At 39.5% G+C, this 24,045-nt stretch overlaps 1 protein-coding gene across 1 annotated transcript; it reads right to left on the bottom strand.

Moving 5' to 3' along the window:
* Window positions 1-4,037: 4,037 nt before the first annotated feature.
* Window positions 4,038-24,045, bottom strand: LOC143281030 (lysocardiolipin acyltransferase 1-like). Its single transcript, XM_076585928.1, has 6 exons — window positions 23,987-24,045; window positions 23,194-23,396; window positions 20,853-21,051; window positions 19,789-19,901; window positions 17,904-18,054; window positions 4,038-15,725 (listed from the first exon to the last, which is right to left on the bottom strand). The coding sequence occupies exons 2-6, from the start codon at window positions 23,371-23,373 to the stop codon at window positions 15,268-15,270; spliced, it is 1,101 nt and encodes a 366-aa protein (XP_076442043.1). The 5' UTR covers window positions 23,374-23,396; window positions 23,987-24,045; the 3' UTR covers window positions 4,038-15,267.

The following is a 24,045-nucleotide window of genomic DNA, read 5'->3' as shown; positions in this document are numbered from 1 at the left end:
ACGTGTTATCTTCAGCCGAAAGTGACTGAGTGTGTTAGTCTAATATCATCATCTTAGATGAACAGACTATATATTATAAATAAACGAACATGACTGAGTGGGTGTCTGTAAATGTCGCTGTCATCTTGTATTTGTGGGTCTCTGGTGGTGTGTTTCGGTGTACATCTTTATGTGCCTGGGCTCTTCTCAGTATGTGTGTGTCACAGTGTGTGTGAGTGTGTGAGTGTGTGTGTGTGTGTGTGTGTGTACCTGCGTGCATGTGTGCGAGCGGCGCTCGTGCCGCGGAGTGCCAGTGCGTATGTGTGCATATGTCTGTGTGTTTGTGCGTGCGTGCGTGCGTGCCGTGCGTGCGTTAGTGCATGAGCGTGCATGCGCTCGTCCGAGTGAAGGAGAAGGCCACAATTAACAGGAAATCCGATACAGTGATTGCAGACGCGGGGAGAACACGTAATTACACCTGAACGACGGCACGGTCACTGAAGACTCCTGTTGTTAACCTGTTTCCCTTGACCTACTTCTGATTCTCCCATTACATCACTATATCCCTCTTCCCCGGCTTCCGAAACTTGAGTCAGTCGCAAGGAAAGTTTCTCACTCGGGAGCTGTCACTCCATTGCTCATTCGTGTCTTGTGTCAACATCAGTTTTATTTTGCAGCATCAGGGGCAGTAATAGTCAGTGCATGTGCATGCAGCAGGAGCAACAGTGGTAGTAAAGGCAGTATATTGGTTACAATCCCTGTATGTAGTAGTAGTAGTAGTGATAGTAGTAGTCACCTTTGCATCGAAAAGCAAGTGAAATTAACACATTCACGACCTGCAGAAAAGGTACACTGGAAAGAAAAAAAAATATATATATATATATATTAAAGATTCTTTTAAAATCTGATTAACGTTGAACAGAATATTATCTGTTTGGACAACATTATGAGGCTGGTGATCATTTTGCGCATCACAGTCAATTTATACAAGTTTTTTTTGTTTGTTTGTTTGTTTTGTTTCTACGGGGGAAAATCTTACATGGATGTTTCTTGGTGTGCACAATCATGTTGATTATCATTGATAAACAAGTTATCTGTGTGTACTGGGCCATAATATATCACTATTTCCAATGAACTGTGAACATTTCACTTAGATGTCAACTGTCCTGTCAGCATAACTCTCCTCCTCTCCTCCTCAGAGAGAGACTTAATGTTGACAAGCATCCAAGGGAAACAACCCACTTTCGAGATAAAGAAGTTAAGATTTATCTATCTTTTTCGGACTGATCGCTGAATCCCACTTCATTGAAAGAAAAATCAATTGACATCACGATCACTTCGTTTTTGTTTTGTTTTGTTTTGTTTTGTTTTGTTTTGTCTCTCTCTCTCTCTCTCTCTCTCTCTCTCTCTCTCTCTCTCTCTTTTTTCTTTTTTTTTTTGAGAGGGGGGGGTTAAACTTGAGTGACTCTATCCTTTTTTTCCCCTTATATTATTAACTTTGGCTGTCATGAAATACAATCATATTTATGTTTATTTCTCTTTAAACAACATGGATGATAGATGTGATGTCCTAAGTGAAGAAAAAAATGGGTCATTCATTATTAAAATTCTTCCAATTAAATAATACCACCAAAACATTTCACCTTCCTCAAACATTGGTTCTATGTTTGCTTCTGAACGTATGTCCTATATGTAGACGGGCGCAATAGCCGAGTGGTTAAAGCGTTGGACTGTCAATCTGAGAGTCCGGAGTTCGAATCACGGTGACGGCGCCTGGTGGGTAAAGGGTGGAGATTTTTACGATCTTCCAGGTCAACATATGTGCAGACCTGCTAGTGCCTGAACCCCCTTCGTGTGTATATGCAAGCAGAAGATCAAATACGCACGTTAAAGATCCTGTAATCCATGTCAGTGTTCGGTGGGTTATGGAAACAAGAACATACCCAGCATGCACACCCCCGAAAACGGAGTATGGCTGCCTACATGGCGGGGTAAAAACGGTCATACACGTAAAAGCCCACTCGTGTGCATACGAGTGAACCCCGGTGGGAGCTGCAGCCCACGAACGCAGAAGAAGAAGAAGTCCTATACGTAGAAAAAAGAAAGAAGAGGTAAATCATTGTTAAAACTCTCATTATCCAGGGGGAAAAAATCACCAGAAGAATTCACCTTCCTTCAGTATTTTATATTTGCCTGTCAGCGTATATCAAACATCTTCTTCCTCTCTGTATCAGCAGTTCATTGTAAAAAGAAATGCATCATGGAAAGGAAAATGCGTTGTGTGCTATATGCTTTTAAACAATGTCTACTCACAAAGTTTTATTTTCTGTATACAAAGAAAATACACCAAAAAATGTGGAAAAAAAATCCCATTCCACTGTTGTTGAATAGGCAGTTGCACTGCCCTACCTGAATGTACTGTGGACTTCATGCTGTAGACGTACGTGTTATGTTCAATGTTTATATAGATTATTACATTCCCCCATCATCAGGGAATCTTCACTGGATATTCACTTATACAAAGCAGCAATCACCAATGTAATTGGTTTTGCTTTTTAATTTCAATGTACTGATAAAGCTTTCTAAAAATTTTTTTTTTTTTTTTAATGGCAGTCAAGCGAGGCCTAGTGGTAATGAGCCTGACTTAGCCTACCAGTAAGTATGTGCAGTTAGGTTCCACTCATATGCTGACCGGGATTTTATCTCCCAACTCCACTGGGCCTTAAGTGATGGTCTGGGCGCTAGTCTTTCAGATGAGGTGATAAACCAAGGTGCTGTGTGCAGCATCTATTCAGTGCATGTAAAAGAACCGAAGGCTACATAAGGTTTTTCTCTGGCAAAAGTTTGTAGAAAAATCCACTCTGATATGAATACAAATACACTTGCAGACAAGAAGGAAAAAAAAGGGGGGGGGGCGAGAGTGGTACTGTACTGTGACGACATACTCTCTACCCAGGCAGAGCAACCAAAACCCAGAAAACCCAGAGAAATCTTTGGTGACAAAACGAAATACGATAAATCATCAGTGTGGGCACGCATGCATATCCAATATGATCTTCAGTGACAGTCTACACTTCTTATGATCTCAGACAGTTGTAACAAGCTGTTGCACTTATTCTGCTTTAAAAAAATTATATATATATGTGTATATATATATATATATATATATATATATATAATGAAAAAAATCTTCTTTTTTTTTTACAATTACATGACCAACATCAGTTTACTGATGACTCAGTCATGGTTGATGCATGCTGGGAATACAGGATCTTTGACTTGACTTCTACAACATTTGAGCACCATCCAAAGGGTCTGTTCATCATTCTGCAGAATAAACTACATAGATAGCATTCTTGATGTTCTGCATGCATATGCACATGAAGGGTATTCAGGCACTCTTGATACTTCCTCTTGATACTTCCCTGTTGACTGTCGGGAAGTGGCAGAATTGTTAAAATGCTTATCTGCCAATACACTGTCTGTGTATCTGGGTTCGAGTCCCAGTCTTGTCAAGGCCAGACTATTCACTTTGGGTAACGCTGTTGGTCAGTCATCTGCCTAGCAGACGTGGTGTTGCATACATGGAATTGTCCGAAGCAGAGATGCTTCCATGAGGACCTGAAACTGAGAACTGAAAAGGACTGCAGATGCTGGGGAAGCAGTCAGACAAACCTGGCTGTGGAGGGTCTCATGGGGGTTGCGGTGAGTGGTGGGGGGATGATGCCACTGAAGCGGTGTTGATGATGGTGATTAAAACCACAAGAAAAGAGGTTATTGCACTTTGCTTCAAAATTTGCCTGCCTGCACTTGTTTCACTTTGTGTGTGTGTGTGTGTGTGTGTGTGTGTGTACGTGCGCATGTGTGTGTGTGTGCTTGCAATGTGGTGTGTATGTGTGTGTGTGTGTGTGTGTGTGTGTGCGCGCACGCACATGTCCATGCTTGCAGTGTGTGGTGCGTGTGTATACACACACACACACATGTCCATGCTTGCAGGCATTCATACAAAGTGACAAATGAACAAACACAAAAAAGAATTCCCACACAAGGCATTAGTGTAGAACTAGTTTATTACATGCATGATATTTATACTTCTATAATACCAGCCACTGTATGACTGATCTAAGTGCATCTGATTCACCTAAAACACCTGGATGGCTGTTTATTGGATCATACCATATTTTGTAATAAGTTCCAAATTCCAAACTTCTTGCTTTGTTTTTGTTTGTTCACTGTTGCTTATAGTCCAGCTGACCACACAGGACCATATCAGGACTGTCAAACCATACAAATGATCAACTGCATCAACACAAAACTGTCACATCTACAAAAACAAAACAAAAAAACAAGACAAACCCATAAAACACAGTTCAGTTCATGACACATCCTAACCATTTAGCTCCTTTGAGCAAATAAGACAAGGCCATGCTGAGGATGTCAGCCCTTCTGCTTAATTCACCATCCCTAGACTACAAAAAATTGTAAAAACAAAAACAAAAAAAAAGGAAAAAAAAACATACTTCAAAGCCAAATAAAAAATACACAAAAATGCCATATAGGCAAATAACACTGCAGAACGGACAACTAGTGCCCATCCCAGAGTTTACATCTCACTACCAAATCACCAGAGCAAAACAGCACAGATGGTACATCATAGACTGCGGGAAAGGGAAAAAAAGTGTCAAGGCTTGCTTGAAAAAAAGAAAGGGGAATGGACTGGGAATGCAGAAAAAGCAGACAACAGTGAAGGAAGGAAAAAAAGTAGAAATGTAGAGAGCAACAGAAAAGAGGAAATTTCAAGCACAGAATTTCCAGAAGGTGGGGGATGCTGTTTATACTGAAAGACCTCCGGTATCCCCACGGGGGTGAACCTCTTGCTTACACAACTTAAAATATGATACTTTCAAACAATTAAAAGAAAAAACAAGAGGACCTAAGAAAAGAAATGCAGGCTGTATTCAGTCTACTTGTAAGATCATCACAACAAAAGATAAATGCTTTCTTTTCTTTTAAAAAATAAATATTCATCTGTTCCTGATCCTTCTTGGGTATATCAAGTTATGAACATTTCATGACAGTGTACGAGTATAAACATTTCATGAGTGTGGACAACAATGCAGCCAGGATGATGCTGTACTGCTATGAAACCTAACAATTGTGACTGATGTGTAACAGTGCAAGGGTAATCACCAGTACACATCCCCTACCCACCCCAATTCCAAATACAAACAACCATAATGCAGTGCCAGTGAGAAAGTGTTTATTCACACTGTACATGAATTTCCAAAGCCACATCTAAATCTTTGTGAGCAACTGTACATCTAAATCTGGAATCTTGTTTCATATTTCAAATCTAAATGAGTAGTATAAAAATTCAATATATCATGATTGTAACTTCAGAAGAACAGTTGACTGATCACATTTAGATGAGATCCATTTCTCAACATCAGCTGAAATGTTCACAACACTGGAGATGCTAGTTTTTAAAATGTTGGTAGAGCGAGTGTTGTGCAAACAGGTTCCAATTTACCATCATTGATTCTTCTTCTTCTTTTTCGTTCGTGGGCTGTAACTCCCACGTTCACTTGTATGTACACAAGTGGGCTTTTACGTGTATGACCGTTTTTTACCCTACATGTAGGCAGCCATACTCCGTTTTCGGGGGTATCACTGATTCCACTTGTCATGTTCAAATTTGTTGAACAATCAATGCAACGCAGTTTTGTTGTTGCCATCCATTCAGTCACACAGTAAGACTTCAGAACTTCTGTACAAATCTGGAAATGCTCACCCTTCATACCAACTTAGACAACAAAAAAAAGAAAGATATCTCTACATGTCATTATCTTGGCAGTTGTTTGTTTTTGTTCACTTCAGAATTGGAGCTGACATCCACATATTTTCGGAGAGGATTTGTTGATTTATAATCATGAATAAGATGAAATTAATGCCTCTCACCTGTCATCAAATATCAGAACACACAAGCTACACGTTCTCTGGCCGAAAGCGTCTCAAGTGTGAGTATTTTTCTTTGGTGCATAAATAACAAAAATTTCCAACAAGAATTTCCACTTTTCAAATTATCGAAAGTGCAATATTCCTTGAACTTGCATTCAAACTGTGCTGAACACAGAAACACTCCCTTTCAAATCATTAATAAGTATTTAAATGTTCTGTTTGACTCTTCTTCTTTTTTCCATATGTAAAACAACAAGAAGCACTGTGAACTAAAATTCGAAAAAATAAAAATGTGAACACATAGCGAAATGAAGTGGGGAAAACACCTTCAATGAACTGCTGAAGATCACTCATCTTGATCACCTTACATTATATATTGTGGAAGAACACGGTGAACACCTCACTCACATAAACACAGATACAGACACAGACACAAAGACACACACACACACAGACATGCCAACAAGAAGAGAATGAGACATTGGAGAAAACAGTGGACACATTTATACACTATCAGTATAACCATCTGAGTGATTTCACAGTGGTAAGTTGGCACATCAATTATGCTAAAGCTTTAGGTATTTATACTGAACTTATTAAACTGAGGATCTGTGCTTAAACACGTTGCTCCTAGTGGTTTTACACACAATTTATACTATGATCCTTCACATATTGTTTGGTTACAATCACATTAAAATGCATCAATCACATAAATCATAAATTATCATCATTTCTGGATTTTGTTCTTAGAACAAATCAAAGGTTTAGGATTCTTAGCTTCAGCGTTTTCCGCATGACAACAAAATGTCACAAAAGTGGACAAACTAAAGAAACAATGACCAAGCCCATCACAATTTCTTCCAAATCTAATACAAGAAGTACAAATAACAGTATCCAGTGTGAACTGCAGCGCTGTTTGTTGAGATATCACACCATTCGTCTCATTACAGAAACCTTCCATGGCTGTCTGGCAATAAATCATAACTGCAAATTCCGAACTGTGAGTTGGTTTATCAAAAATGATACATAGCTTTTTTTCCCCAGGTAAACAGCTGCAAAGCACAGCTGCCACATGGACGTCAGTATTCATACATACATGGGAAACATAATTATTAACACACACAAGAAAAAAAACAATATATGGTGGATTATTTGAACTCAAGTATACAATTTTTCTTCCAAATAAACATCTTCTCAGTGACACTGCTTCAAGTGAAATATCATAAGGTACTCTGTGACAAGCTACATTCTGTGACAAGCTACATCATTCTGTTTAATGTGCTGTTCTTGTGTGTTACAAAACAAAAAGCCTGTGACTAAAATAAAATAAAAAATTTTTAAATGTGACTGTCATCAAAAGCAAATTAGTGAGTACTTAGCATCATTCAAACAACAGTCCAACTTAAAACCTAAAATGTGTTTCTATCTACCTTTGTTAAAACACATTGTGATTAGCATATACCTGCTACGGACATGCATACATAAATACATGAACATTTAAAGTTCATAACTACTTTCATAAACTACATCACAAATCATTACAAAGCTCTGGCTAAAACATGCTAGTTAAAATCTGCTTTCAAAAAATAGCATGGATATGTAAAAGACAAGAAACACAGTACTTTTACCAAACTCAGACAAAAGATGACAGTTGAAAAATCAGCAAAGACCCATATTCAAACACAGACACACAGACACTCTGAGTCCATCTACAACTTCCCCCACTCCCCGTACAAAAAAGTAGAAATGAAGATATATCATTTTTCTTAAAATAAAAAATCTTTTAAAAAAGAGCTGATTTCAAAACATGGGAAGACAACCCCTCCCTGCAGTGCAGACCCAGAAGGCAAAAAAAAAGTTAAAAGAGTAATATCAAGGTGAAAGCTGACAGATTGTAGCAAAAATGCACACAGCAAACTGCCAGACAATGACCCTCCCTCCCCCTTTAGGAACACAGGTGTGACACTGAAGTGTAGCATTAGTTTGGCTCTGAACACTTGACATTTTCTTGCACTCAAGTTGATAGATTGAATAAAAAAAAAATTTTTTTTTAAAAAGATCAACGGAAAAAAAGGAACAATATGAAATCAGAAAAAATATATATACCACACACACACACACAAGAAAACTACACACTTTTCACCAGAGGGAAAAGTGTAAGAGGTAGCAACTTGAGAAATTGAACATTCACAAAAACAACAACAACAACAACAACAAAGATTTAAAATATGTACAATAAGATAGAAGGGAAAAAAAAGATGAAAAACCAACAATGAAACGTTTTGTGCTTTGTTATATCCCCTTCATAAACAAAATGGCTTAGAAACTGAAAGGAGAAGTACAATGCCGCTTTGGAATACAGGCACACAAATGGCCAGCAATGGTACTTGCTTCTGTCTTGCTAGAAAGATTCTTTTTTTTTTTTCATTGAGAAAAGTGAGTCCACTGCATGATTCAATTTTTGTTTTTGTTTTTAGTTGTCTTGTATACTTTTCTTGTTTGATTGTTACATGTTTTGTGCATCCCACACACTGTCAAAGTCACTGTTATGAACGAATGAAGCTTATCCTTGACAAATTCAAATCCACAGATAACTTTTTAGACAAGACTCTGAAGAAAGAAGACAGGCCATCGATGACACATGATTAAATGTCTTCACATCATGGAATGCAAAAACTACTGAATTGTTTGACATGCATTGTAAACTGCAGTTTGGACTGAAGCAGACTGTTCAACTGTCTAACAACAATCTACATGTAAAAAAGTCCAATTAGATCCACTACATTTTAATACCATTTTCTATTAAAAAAAAACAAAAAAACCCCAAAAAAACACACAAGCACATATTAAAAATCTACACTTACATTACAACTGAAATGGAGTGGTTGCCTAGTGGTAATGCATGCATCCAGAAGGTGAGGGAATCTGAGAATCAAAATGGGTGGGATCGAATCCCATACTCGCAAAAATATTCTCCCCTTCCACTAAACCCTGACTGGTGTCTGGATGCTAGTCCTTTGGAAAAGATGATAAATTGAGTTCCTAAGTGCAGAATGCACCTTACACATGTAATAAGACACACAACAAAAGGGTTTTTCCTGAAAAATTCTGAAGAAAACCCCACTCTAATACGCATGTGCATGCATGTGCACGACAGAAGTCTAAATGAGTGACACAGGAAATGAATAACGAGTGCCTTAAGGCAGCTGTTAGTCAGCTCTACACAGGTAGGCAGACTGTGCAAATGACTGTGTTTCGCTTAAACTTGAGGAGTTTGGTCTCTGAAAAAAGAATAGGTGCTGTATAAGTATCAATAATCATCAACCGTAACCAACCAGAAAAAGAAATGGTCAGAATCAGTAATTGTGACCGGCACCTTCAAAACTAGTTACAGAAATTTGGAAAATTCAAAGTTTTATCCTATCTAAAATGAAAAAACTGAGGACCACATTTTGCATGAAAACATCTAGCGCACACACACACACACACACACACACACACACACACACAAACAACAACTACAGAGCACAGCAAAAATAAAGATCATGCGAACAAAAATTGTATGCTCATATCTCGTGCACACTTTTTTTTTTTCATGCAATTGTCTTTGGTTCTAAAGCACACAACTATCATTGCGTATTGGCAACAAAACATAATAAAAGGAAAATACAGAGCTAAAATAACAGAATGCGAACAAACAGAAAAAGTGTACATTAATTGCCAATCTCATCCATCAACAAATGTGTTATCATTTTGACAAAATATGATAAAAAGAGATAAAGGAAGAAAAGGAGGACAGAAAAATGAAGAAAAAAAATTCCAAACAGAAAAAAGACAGTGGTACGAGTATGTAAGATCACAGTAACTTGACAGTTTCCCCCAAACTGGAATCTGGTCAGTTCTGTGTAATGCCACCATTGACAATGTTGTAAACAGCACCATCACTGCTACAAACATACAAAGCAATCAACCAGTGTCACACACACACACACACACACACACACACACACACACACACACACACACAGAGCAATCACCATTACTGACATTTTTTGCGTAGCCAATGAAAATAAATTCTGTTTAATATAAACAGAAGGGAACAATGTATGAAGAAAATCAAATGTTGAGGGCTGTTGCACTTATGAGTTACAATCACACATTCATACAAATCAAGAATAAGAATAAAATGAAAACATGCAAGCACCAGCCCACAGTATACACAAGTGGCACATTAGCAAAAATAATGCTAACATTCCTATTAATGCACTATGTGTTCTGATGTTCTGCATCAACTTTTTTTCTTTTCTTTTTTTTTCAATACTGATTATTTTTCTTTAAAAAGAGTTAGTTCCCTGGTTCTCTTCTTCCCTGGAAAGTAAGGAAAGTCGAGCTGAACTTGGGGATAACATTGTGCAACACCAATCAAATAAAAAAAAGTTTTAAACTGTTTTCATGGGAGTAAAAAATCTACCAAAGGATATATAGGCAATGTATCTGCATTTTTCTTCTTTTCCACAAACCAGCTATAGCTTCCCTTTCTTAGAAAATGCTCCTAAATTAACATTCTTTCACAAACACAGCAGTCTCAAACTCCCAAATGCTCTGCTGCAATATTGTGCTTTACAACAAAAAAATAAATAAATAAATAAAAATACCACACACACAAAAAAAAAACCAAAAAAAAAAAAAATCAGTGAACCAGAGGCCTTAGAATTGTGGCCCTTTTTAGTCTGTCTGCACCATTCCTTTGACCCACTACAACTGCGCCAGCTTGTAGCTGTGTCTGAAAAATGTTACCTTGGCATAGGAGAATTTTTTCAGAAGTAAGCAATTTGTATTTGTTGTATTTGTATTTGTATTTCTTTTTATCACAACAGATTTCTCTGTGTGAAATTCGGGCTGCTCTCCCCAGGGAGAGTGTGTCACTATACTACAGCGCTTCCCATTCTTTTTTTCATTTATTTTTCCTATCGAAGTGGATTTTTCTAAAGAATTTTTTCCAGGAAGAACCCTTTGGTTGCCATGGGTTCTTTTATGTGCGCTAAGTGCATGCTGCACACGGGACCTCGGTTTATCGTCTCATCTGAATGACAAGCGTCCAGACCACCACTCAAGGTCTGGTGGAGGGGGAGAAAATATCGGCGGCTAAGCTGTGATTTGAACCAGTGCACTCAGATTCTCTCGCTTCCTAGGCGGACGCGTTACCTCTAGGCCATCGTTCCACTATGGTTGAGATCAAAACATCCATCAGTTCACACACCCGCTACTGTTGTGTGTCGTAGGGCAGCTGACAACAATGTATTTTCAAAACCAAATGATTATAACCTAGGCTGGTTTGTTTTGTTGGTTTTTTTGTTTTTGTTTGTTTGTTTGTAATTTTTTGTTTTTTGGACCACCAAACTTGACAGAAAGATGAAACCTTTTTCTTTCTTTAGTCAGAATGCAAATTCATATATAAACTTAGTCCTTTACATATAGAGTAGATAATACAGCATGCAGCATTTGTTGTTGTTGTTTGTTTTTGTCAGAATGCAAATTCCTCTGTAAATTTTATCTATTCCTTTACATACAAAATAGATGATACAGAATACACTTACACAGTTCAATCAAACAATTTATGGGAACAGATACTATCAATTATCTACAATACATAGTTGTAAGCATTAAGTATATTAAAAGAAACAAGCTGACATGTATCATTTGTAAAGAAAGAATTCAAAAGCTCAAAATTCTATGATAATGCAACAAATAGTCACGCAGACACACACACACACACACACACACACACACACACACACACACACACCATATACACTGACTAGAATCTTAATAGTATTCACTGCTTTTTCTTCTTTTTCTTTTCTTCCCTTTGCGTAGCAAGTGAGGTACATCAACACCTCATAGTTGGAAGATGAGTGAAGACATCCAAGAAAAATAAACATGTAAATTGTTTTGTTTTTTAAGTTAATAACAATGCAGTGACAATTGTGCTTTACTTTTCATGCTGTAAGGTTCACACATGTTAATAATGTTAAACCATACACCTTCCAAAAAAAATTACAGCTGATGCTGCAAAGCCTCACAAGACACGGACCATTTCGTATGGTGGATAACGCCAAAAGAAACAGAACGAGCCAGTACAACAAAGCGTGTGTGATGTTCAACAGAAGTGCAGAGACTAAAACACTATTCAACAATGCCAACATACACTACACAACTGAATGTAACTCACTGCATGAAGGCGAACAACAACTCTGACAAAACAGATTTCATCAACCATTGCCAAGCATGCTGACTTCAACCTAACTGGAACTGATAATTCTCCACATATCAGCTTTCCCATTCCCTGCCCTTTCCCATGCACTTTTGACCCCTTCACTCTCCTCATCTACAACCTCCATTCACACACAAGTGACCATGATAAATGTGCAGGCGATTTGAACAAAGAGCAGAAGACTAGAAACCTGGAAAAGACAAGGCAAAGATATATCATGAGTGTGGACAAACTAGGCAAAGATATAAGAGGGACACACATCTACAGCAAAAACCAGTTTAAATTCTACATGCTACACAAGAGCGGAGTACTGTGGTCTCTCAATACACATGTGATTTCTAAAACAAACATCTGTGTGCTTCTGCTTGCTAGTCTGGAGAAAAATCACTTCACAACAAATATCTATGATGTCACAGAAATGCTGTTGTGTACACACACACACACACACACACACACACACACACACACACACATGAAATGCGCAGACTCACAACCACATATTGTGTGCATGCAGGCACACACACACACACACACACAATCACATGAATACACACACACACACACACACACAAACATACACATAGAGTAATGCTGGTGTGCATGCACACATGCATGCATGCAAGCATAAACACACATTCACACACACACACACACACACTCACTCAAAAAGACATGTGGCACAAGTCGCTGTCACCCTCACAACTCCTTTTCTTGGAACTGTGTAGTCAGTGCTGTTGACCACCAGACAGTATGCAACAGCACCACACACACCACACCCCCCTGCAGCAGGAAATATATGCACAGCCCAAACGACCATGAAACAACAACAATCAACCAATCACAGAAAAGGATGCTGGCACCAAAGCAAACAAGAGAAAAAAAAAACATACATAATCCGTTTCTCAATTCCGAGTCAGTCATGCAACTTGTTCCCCCTCACCTCCCTCCTCACCCCCACCTCCACCCCCCGACTTGTTTCAGACGACTAATCATAAAGCAGGAGGAGATGCAGAGGATGGACAAAAGTGTGTCAAAACTGAAAACAGACAGCACCGCAACAAAGCTCGCTTGATGTTGCCCGTTAACAGACTATGCCCACCTATAAAACTAGCGGACAAGAAAAGAAAATGGTAAAAACACAGACACACTGCAGAAAGTGGCCTCAGCACTTGGTGATTCAACAGCAACGGAAGCCACACACACACACACACACACACACACACACACATATATATATATATATATATATATCAACACAAGAGTACCCCACTTATTTATAATCAACAAGAGTGAATGTTTGAACACAATTTTTCCTATTTTTCTTTCCAAGTGTTTGTGACTTGCATGCATGCTTATATGCATACGGACATGTCTGTGTGTGTGTGAGTATGTGTATGTGTTTTTTTGTGTGTGTATGTGTGTGTGTATTGTGTGTGTATGTATGTGTGTAAATGAATAAGCACATACCCATGGTTAAATGCAGTATGTGTATTATTACATGCATGTGTTTTATTTCTGAGATCCTAGGTTTGTTAGCATGTTACCTCTTTGGTCGTAAGCTTGGCAGAATATTATCTCAACATTTATCAGATAATTCTCTCTGAGTTTGGCAGACAATTACCTCAGGGTTTTTTTGTTTTGTTTTGTTGTTGTTGTTGTTTTTTATCTTAGTTTGTTAGGACGTTTTAAGCTTCTGAGTTTGTCAGAACTTTAACTCGGGTCTGCTTACTTTGTTGAAACAAGTCTTGATTTCTGTGGGTGGCAGGCATGGGAGGATCAACAACTTTCACAGTTCCACACTGTCGGTTCAGACATGCACAAGTCATTTCCTGGGCAGGATAATGGTACGGTATGGAACAGGCAAAACCTTATCCCCCGTGGCATAATGATGACTCTTTCCACTTTTCATTAATATCTCTTCACACGGAGGTTGGCAGTGCAAAACAGCAGCTTTTCAATGAAAAATGAAGAGTAACAGCGATGTGCTTTCATACAGAAAGCTGTTAACACATTTTACGCTGCTAAGCAAGGCTGAAATCTAATCCACTGTGTAGTTTTATCCTCCAAGCGTTACACTTTCAATTTTGTATCCAAATGCAGTGTACAGACTTATATTCAGCACCAGGAAAATAGAACCATGAGGTTCTGTTGGGTTTTTTTTTTCTATAACTAAAGACATTTCTGAATACTAGGGATGTATGTGAGGGGTGGGGTGGAGGAGGTGGAGGGGAGAACCTGTAAATAGCATTGTCGCTGATGTTAACTTATGACGAACAAGGGTACGGACAAAATATGACCATAATGATAAGCTCCTCTCGTGAAATGTTAAGCTTCCAAGATAGACCTTCAATGCCAACAGAATGACCAGGGGAGTGAGGAAAGGGTGATAGGGATGGAGGCAGCCTCTGACCAATGACCTCTAAGGAAAATAAACAGAGCCGCAATCACAGAGATCTTAAAAGCCTCACACACGCATACGCACACACACTCATACCTTTAAAACACACACACACACACACGCACACACACGCACACACACGCATACACAGTGTCTTTAATACTCTAACAAAGAAACACACACACCACACACACATATTTCTCACACACACATTCACACACAAAGTACAAAGTTTTTCATCAGTGTGCACAAATAGACCTGCACACACCAGAAAAAAATGCGTTAAAAATTGTGAAATATTGGCATAATGATCGTTAATATCATAATCACTTTTCAAAACACCTTGACACATGTAAAAAAAAAACAAAAAAACTCTAATTCCCAGCCCACAAGGCGCACCTGTTTCACTGAACTCCGACCCCAGTGCCTCATCGGTTGAAAAAACCTGTCAAAAATAATACAAAATCCTTGAACCAAAAGACTCACTTTAAACATTAAAGACAGTGGAAGAATCAAAAAAGAAGAAAACAAAACAAAAAAAAGAAGGCATAAACACATTCTAAGTTCTATTCCTGTACCAACCAATGAAATGCCCTGAATGACAAAAAAAAAAAAAAAACAACAACAAACAAACAAAACCAAAAAAAAATCAAACCACTCAAGCGCAGGTGGCGTAGAGTAGATTGTCCACACCCCCGTAGCTCCTCCCGATGAACACAAAGGTGAGAGCACTGAGAAGGCAGTACCACTTGAAGAGGGGCCAGGCCAGCAGGGCGTACACCACCCCGCACATGAACAGCCCCCAGAAGCCCACCACCAGCCACAGCAGCCGCTGCACCGAGGCCTCCACCTCCTCCTCCACAGCCAGCCCCTCCCCGTTGACGGCGAAGGACTTCTCCCGGTAGAACCTCTCCAGACGGCCCTCCTTCTCCAGCCACACATCCCGGCACCATGCCTCCAGCTTCTCGGCAGACTGGGGAAGGTGGGAGATGGGGTGGGCCTGCACCAGGAAGTGCACCTCCCTGGGTGCGATGCCCCGAACGAGTTCCCCCTCCCCATGCACCACGTTCTGCGGGTAGCCCACCGTCACGTCCAGCACCCAGTCGATGATGTTGTCTGCAACAACCAACAACATGCCACATTGAAACACGTATACAACAACAACAAAAACCCCTAAATCATTTAGTTCCCTGTGGGACTGCCAATGCTGGGACTGCTGCGAGTGTGACGAATCTTGCTGTGGCTGTGTATATGGTGAATTCAGAATGAGCAGCGTGGGAGTAACAGTCTAATACTGCTGAAACTGTGCACATGAATGGGCAGCAAAAAAAAAAAAAAGACTGCTGGGGAGAGAGATCCCTCGTGCATTAAGATCCCTTAGACTGTTACAGCCATTGGATGCATATCCCACTGTGTCTTGGGCTTGGCACAGGAAGGCAGGACCCAATCCTCTCCTTCCGCACCTTTTAACCTTCCCCTATGGAATTCAAGTACCAATACATACACTTGGACGGAGTGAGGAAAATCAGAGTAAAGTGCCTTTCCCAAAGGACACAACCCCATACTGGATTGGGGCCTGATCACTGGTGAGCACTCCAGCACCTGATTCTTCGACAGCACCTCAAATGGATGTATGCCCCCCCAACCCCTACCCTGAAGCGGAATACAGACCAAAAAAAAAAAAAAAAAAACCAATGTCTGCCACATGTCAGGCTTAAAGGTTCCACACTGACATGAAAAATTTCTGTCTTGAGATTTCTGACCATGCAAAACTTTTCTCTTTTTTTTTTTTCCTTTTTTTTCTGTTCTTTTTTTGTTTTGTTGCCAGAACAGGAGAAATTCAGCCTGTGATATAAAATTTCAGCAACCTCTCCCACACAAAGGCCCTAAATTTACAGAATATGTCACATATCGAACCTGCAACACAGAAATCCAGCAAACACCAGGCAGTGTAAGCATCGAGAGATGAAAAGGTAAATCTAAATCAACTGGCACACTGTCTTCCAAGTGTTAAACCTGACAAACATGTTTTCTAGAAATAACTGAATTTGTTCAACATTAAAAGTGATAGCTTTCTTCTGCGCTTGTCTTAAAGACATTTTACAATAAGCTTATTTAGACTTCAATCACACACACACACACACACACACACACACACACACACGTCATGAATATATCCCACCCATCAACAATTACTTTCATCTACTTGATAAAATGAATATATCCCACCACCAATACTTAATCTCATCCAGCTGATAAAACGAATATATCCCACCACTGTCATAATTTCTTCCATCTGTTTGATAAAATGTATGTATCCCACCACGGACACTTACATTCTTTCAATTGCTTGATAAAATAGATGTATCCTACCTCTGACATTCACCTTCTTTAATTTGGTTGATAAAATGGATGTATCCCAACATCAACACTTACTCTCATTTAGTTGATAAAAGTATCAAACCACTGACACGTAACTTTCTTTAATCTGGTTGATATTGACACTTTCTTTCATCTAGCTGATAAAATGGCCCACCACCAACACTTTCATCTACTTGATAAAAAGGATGTATCCCTCAATCAACACTTACCTTCTTTCATCTGTTTCACGGAATGGATGTATCCCACCACTGACACTTACTCTCTTTCATCTGAGTTGATAAAATGGATGTATCTGACCACCAACACTTACTCTCTTTAATTTGAGTTGATAAAATGGATGTACACACCACCAACACTTACTCTATTTCATTTGAGTTGATAAAATGGACGTACACACCACCAACACTTACTCTCTTTCATTTGAGTTGATAAAATGGATGTATCCCACCACCGACACTTACTCTCTTTAATTTGAGTTGATAAAATGGATGTACACACCACCAACACTTACTCTATTTCATCTGAGTTGATAAAATGGACATACACACCACCAACACTTACTCTTTCATTTGAGTTGATAAAATGGATGTATCCCACCACCGACACTTACTCTCTTTAATTTGAGTTGATAAAATGAATGTACACACAACCAACACTTACTCTCTTTAATTTGAGTTGATAAAATGAATGTACACACAACCAACACTTACTCTCTTTCATCTGCTTGATAAAATGGATGTATCCCACACTGACACTTACTCTCTTTCATTTGAGTTGATAAAATGAATGTACGCACAACCAACACTTACTCTCTTTCATCTGCTTGATAAAATGGATGTATTATCCCACCACTGACACTTACCCTCTTTCATTTGAGTTGATAAAATGAATGTACACACAACCAGCACTTACTCTCTTTCATCTGCTTGATAAAATGGATGAAGCCTGTGGTGCGTGGATGAAGGACGTACTCGTAAGTGGGCAGGTTGTTGGCCTTGGCGAACTTGTCGCTCTTGGCCAGCCCGTCCTCGCAGAAGTCCGTACCCTCCGGAAACAGGAGAAACTGCACAGGGGACACCACTTTGTGTGACACATGTCCATATCTGTTGTCTGTTATTGCATGTGAAAACATTGTATGCCTGTGATGTGAGCCATTCCCATACATGTCTCACTGGGGGGGGGCTAAAAATGAAACTAAAGAAATAAACTAATTGTCATACATTCTCTCTCTCTCTCTCTCTCTCTCTCTGCATGTATATGTTCTGTATGTGTATGAGTATATGCTGTCTCTTTTTGTATCATCTTACCCACGATTATAATTATTTTGGTTTCATTTTTCTTTTTAACCTGTGGTTTGGATGTGTAGAAGCATGTATATCATTCCACCTGTCTCATTAAACAAATCTGTTATCATTCTCTCTCTCTCTCTCTCTCTCTCTCTCTCTCTCTCAAGCAAGATTTCAAAGAGAGGGTCATTGATTGTATGTGATAAGACCATACTGAAACAAGAGACAGATTCCAGTTTGAAGAAATATTCAAATCGAACCATTCAAATTTTACCTAAACAATACATTCCTTAAGGTAAAAAAGTGTATCAGAATTATTTTAATTAAACTCACATTAGGAATATCACCCGTGAACATTTCTTAACACTTAGATGAGCTAATGGTTATACATATGTTTATAACTTGACTTGTTGGAGTTTTCCATTATGCAAGTTTCAAATGGGTACAATTCAGTTTCATATTATACTGTCCGACTTAACTCCCTCGGGGCGACAAGTTTTCTCCCTTGCTTTTTCCCACAGATGGCCCATTTGTAAAGGTTTGGAAAAAAAATTACAAAAAATACAAAATACAGAGTAAGAAAATGAAACTTTCAGACCTGGTTTATTACATATTGGGCTAAGACATATTAAAAAAAAAATCAAATTTCTCATCTTATTTTAACAGTTTTGCTGTTATGTAGAAAATAATGCCAAATTTTTACCCCGAATCACCATACCCACGCTCACTTTCTGCACTTAATTCACTTTCTTCTTTGTCATCATCCACCTTTTGAATGTCCGACCCTTCAGTTTGTAGCATTTCAAGTACTTTGGCAACACTAAAACGTTGCCATCACTGATTTGTTCGCTCCACAACATTTTGAGAACCCGCTTCAGACACCATTTGCTAACAGGCTGCCACGCGAGCAGGCAACCAGTCAGTGACTTTGTCAACATGTGTGTGAGACAGGCCACAAGTGACAGGCTGGCCAATCATACCATTCCGTTGTGGAGTAACCCAGAATAGCGCACTCTGCTTGGCTAATTATAAAATCACGTGTACAGTGCGTGATGGATTTTTATTCTTGGGAAATGCTATTCCACTCCGTCGTCCGAATCCAAATACATTTTATGTAGGAATGCTCATGCATTCCATCATCCGGAGAGAGTTAAGATGATCTTAGAAAGCAGTATATATTCCAAGCCGATTTCATTGTAATCCATGTACTTCATCCAAATCTTCTGTTGATTTCATCAAATGAGAACATGTTAGTAAGTCACTAAAAAAAATGTAGCATTGTGCATAAATTATGTACTCTGATTGTCTTTTCTTTGCTATGTTTTGCATAATTAAAACATTGTGTTCTGTGTAACCAACACCAAAATCGGTATATCATGGTTCATCATTCGCACCCCCTGCCCCCCACTCCCCCAGTCAGAACAGACACATGGCCTAGCGAATAAATCATTCAAAGGTTTAATTCCCTCTCGCTCTCTCTCACTCCCTCTAAATGAAAACGCCACCTGTACCTGTGGCTGTGTGCCGGTCTGTGCGAAGTACTTGAGAGCCTGTGTGATCCAGCTCTGGTCTATCTTCCACTCCCTCTTCAGGAACAGGAAGCCTGCACACTGCATGGCCCACCCTGCACACCACAGCCTCCCTTGTCAACAATCCCTTCTTCTTCTTCCTTATAATGTCCAATGGTCGTTACCAACCTTTCTTAACATTTACATGTACGGCCATTCTGTTTATATACCTCGCCATTTATGCAGCCATACTCCGTTTTCAGGGGTGTGCATGCTGGGTATGTTCTTGTCATAAGCCACCGATTGCTGACATGGATTACAGGATCTTCAACATGCGTATTTGGTTTTCTGCATGTGTATACACATGAAGGAGGATCAGGCACCAGCAGGTCTGCACATACGCTGACCTGGGAGATCGGAAAAATCTCCACCCTTTACCCACCAGGCGCCGTTTCCGAGATTCAAACCTGGAACCCTTTGATTGAAAGACCAGTGCTTTATCCATTCAGCTATACTTGTGTGAGTGTGTGTAGGAGAAATGTGGCAGAATCCACCAATTCAGCATCTGTGAGGGTCTGGATTTGAATCCCGCTCTCACCCATTCCCCCAAGTTTGACTGGAAAATCAAAACTAAGCATCTAGTCACTGGATGAGACAATTAACAGAAGTCCCGTGTGCAGTATGCACTTGGTGCCCTGAAAAAGAACCCATGGCAACAAAAGCATTGGCCTCTGGCAAAATTCTGTGGAAAAAAATCCACTCAGATCGGTACACAAATATACATGCATGCACTCAAGGCCTGACCAGCGTGTTGGGTTATGCTGCTGTCAGGCAAGCAGAAGATCAAATACGTATGTTATGTTAAAGATCCTCCCCCCTCCCTCCCCCCAGAAAATGGAGTATGGCTACCAACATGGCAGAGTTAAAAAGGTCATGCACATAAATAGTCTACTGATACATGTATGTATATAACTGAATGGGGAACCTGCAGCCCACAAATGTGGAAAAAGAAGAAGGAACTAAAAAAAAAAAAGCACCACCACCCAGCCAAGAGGAGAGAGACTGACCAGGCCCAGGGATGGACTTAAGTGGTTTCTTCAGGGAGATACGGTAGTGGCTGAGGGCGCCGCAGCGCAGCTGGTAGGAGACAAGGAAGAGCCAGTCGAGGCGCGTGCGGTGGTTGCACAGGATCAGCACACTGTGGCCCGGTGGTGCTGGCTGACCGTGGATCACCACCTTGATCCCCAGCAACAGCTCGTACATCGCCTGTGGCATGGTGCACATCCACACACACACACACAATACACACATACAAACACAATAACACACAAACACACCCACCATATACACACACAAACACACACACATGCATGCACACCCATACACACACACACACACACACACACACACATACACACACACACATACATACACACACACACACACACACACACACATAATCATGAAACAATCAATTTGTTGAACAAACCAAGCATAAATGATCAATAAAAACATGCACTGTGGACTACATCTAACTGCAGCCACAACAAATCAAGTCAGAGCCAGACAGGCACACTGAGAACAAGAGAGGCAAAAGGTGACAATGAGGCATACTTGCATGCAGATCCATGCCTACACGCGCTCATGCACATGCGCACACAATCGCACGTAAACACAATCGCACATAAACACATTTCTCACTCGCACTGTATCACACACACACACACACACACACACACACACACACACACACACACAAACAAACAACCTACACAACCACACATTCTCAATCTCAGGCACATAAATAAACAGAAAAATATAAAAAGAGACACAGAAAATATACAGACAGATGAAGTAACACTACTGCCAGCTTGTCACCGGGTCAAACTTATCCCAGTGCATTCAGACAGACAATTCATAACTAGATAGATCTCTGTACACGAATGGTTACACAAGAAAACAAACAGAGAAATGTTGGAGGAAAGGGTCAACTCTCCACCGTTCTCGAGGTTGTTTTTTTCCAGCACTTTCTGATTTAGCAAAATTCCCTAACATTCAAAAAACAATCATTAAATGTATGTTAATGGCCAGAAATAGATGTTCAACATGATTATCAGATAATTCGGATGTTCAGATATGATTATGCTTTTGAAAAATATAGGTCATGACATTTCAATAGCAACATCATACACACATAAGACAATGATAAGAAACCCAAACTGGTATCAGACAAGAATGTGATTTCATTTTTAAAGTCATGTACCGCATTTTGTAAATGGTTTGTATTTCGCTCCAGATGATTTATAGAACATTAGAAGGGCTGATTTTGTGAAAATGGTCATCAGTCACAATGACTGAAATTCAAGGGGTAGAACTTCAGGAAGTTTAAATGGGCAATTTAATTTTAAAGACAAAAGGACAAATTCATATATCATATACTAATACTGATAAAACAGACAAGAGCCACAGACAAGTAGAATGGTGGAGGAAGACAGAGATCTCTCCCTCTCTCTCTCTCTCTCTCTCTCTCTCTCTCACACACACACACACACAGAAATTATGCATGCATTATCTCTATCTTCCTCTCTCACACACATACAAACACACAAAACTCTAACTTGTCAAAGCATATAAAAGCAGAGCTTATACAGTTAACATTTAAGTGATGTGATTCTTTTTGTAATCAATAACTAAACAAGTTAACATTTAAGCATTGTTCACTGCACTTGAAAAGGTCCAAGGAAGGCCTAAACATTAAAACCATCTGAGTCAAGTTTGAGTCTTACACATGCATGCATGCACACGCACACACACACACACACACGCACACACTCACACCACACGCACACACACAGAGATCATGCACAAACACACACACACTCTCTCTCCCTCTCTTTCACACACAAATATAGATTATAAACACACACACTCAATCTCTACTGTGCTCTCCCTCTCTCTCTCTCTCTCTCACATACACACATGTATACAGATTATGCAGATTATTGCTAAACATTTTTAGCAAATTACTCTCAAGTTCTTCCTATATTATGCCAGTTACTATTTTTGAAATGACACTGACCCACTGAAAGCAATTGCTGTCAACACTGTTTACACAGCAGACAGAAAATAAATCCGGTGTGGTTTACGCCTCATTGTTGACTTGACTCGTTTTGCTATTATTTTTAGCTTTTACATTGTTTGCTGTTTGCTGGTTAATCCCACCTGGCATAAAAGCCATATAGGCTTTTGTCAATGAAGAATTTTCATTCTATTTAATTTCTTTCACACACACACACACACACACACACACACAAATAACCAAAATCATGAAGATAAATAATCAACACTTGAACAATAAACATCTAAAAGAAACATCTGCAAACAGTAAAGGAAAAGAAATGAACTCACAGCTGCAAACACAAACCAAAGCCAGAGAAATGCATCCATGATGCGACGGCCAGCAGACGGTAGTTTGAACGCCAGAGGTAAGCATGGTGTTAGCAGGACCAGTGTGCCAAAGAAGCAGGTCAAGAAGAGAGAAATGGCAAAAACAATGCCTCTCCATAGCTGTGGACCTGGGGTGGCCATCTCGTTGAGTGGTTAATCTATATCTGTAAAATACAGAGACAAATAATAAATGACATTATCTATTTGACGGGTAGAGAGAGAGTGATCAGTGAGCTGAGAGGACGTGAGAGATACATCTTAAGACATACTTGCAGCATGCATGACATGAAAGTGGCCTCTGGACGAAGGTCACTTAAACAAGGCCCAGTTCCCAAGTGTACTGATAAAGGAAAAGTGGGTCAAGGAACAATGCGTACTGTCCCACCATCTGGCACCTAGCCACGCCCCGATGATCGGCTGATGAAGTTAACCCCTTCCTCTGTCTCTCTTTAACAAAACAAAAAAAATGTTTGTTGTATCCTACATTTAACTCCCCTCTCCCTCTACAAACATTTTACTTTTGTTCCGTGTCCCTCGACGCGTGAACATTAATCTAATTATCTCTTCGACCCATCAGACCTCAGTTAACTACTAACTGGTAACTAACGAAGGTTACATGTTGATCGATATTTACTACGGTCAGTTTTCGTCATAGTTCTCATTTGTTTGATGAAAGTCATGGACATTAAAGCCCATTAATACCGCAAACATGGTGAATAAACAAGCAATATGATGATTACGTCTCAAATTTTACCTCCCACCGAGTCACAGCGTCAGAATATCAAAATAGAAACTTATCAGGGTAAAACCGGC

The sequence above is a fragment of the Babylonia areolata genome, chromosome 4 (assembly GCF_041734735.1).
Source record: "Babylonia areolata isolate BAREFJ2019XMU chromosome 4, ASM4173473v1, whole genome shotgun sequence".
NCBI classification, from domain to species: domain Eukaryota; kingdom Metazoa; phylum Mollusca; class Gastropoda; order Neogastropoda; family Buccinidae; genus Babylonia; species Babylonia areolata.
This window is presented reverse-complemented; position numbering and strand designations above follow the sequence as displayed.

What these genes read in the sequence shown, in the direction of transcription:
- LOC143281030 (XM_076585928.1), bottom strand. Translation starts at nt 23,373, where the DNA reads ATGGCCACCCCAGGTCCACAGCTATGGAGAGGCATTGTTTTTGCCATT. An exon ending in TAAGTCCATCCCTGGGCCTG is followed by an intron (nt 19,902 to 20,852) that starts GTCAGTCTCTCT and finishes TGTGGTGTGCAG; the next exon opens with GGTGGGCCATGCAGTGTGCA. An exon ending in TATCAAGCAGATGAAAGAGA is followed by an intron (nt 15,726 to 17,903) that starts GTAAGTGCTGGT and finishes TGGTTGTTGCAG; the next exon opens with ACAACATCATCGACTGGGTG.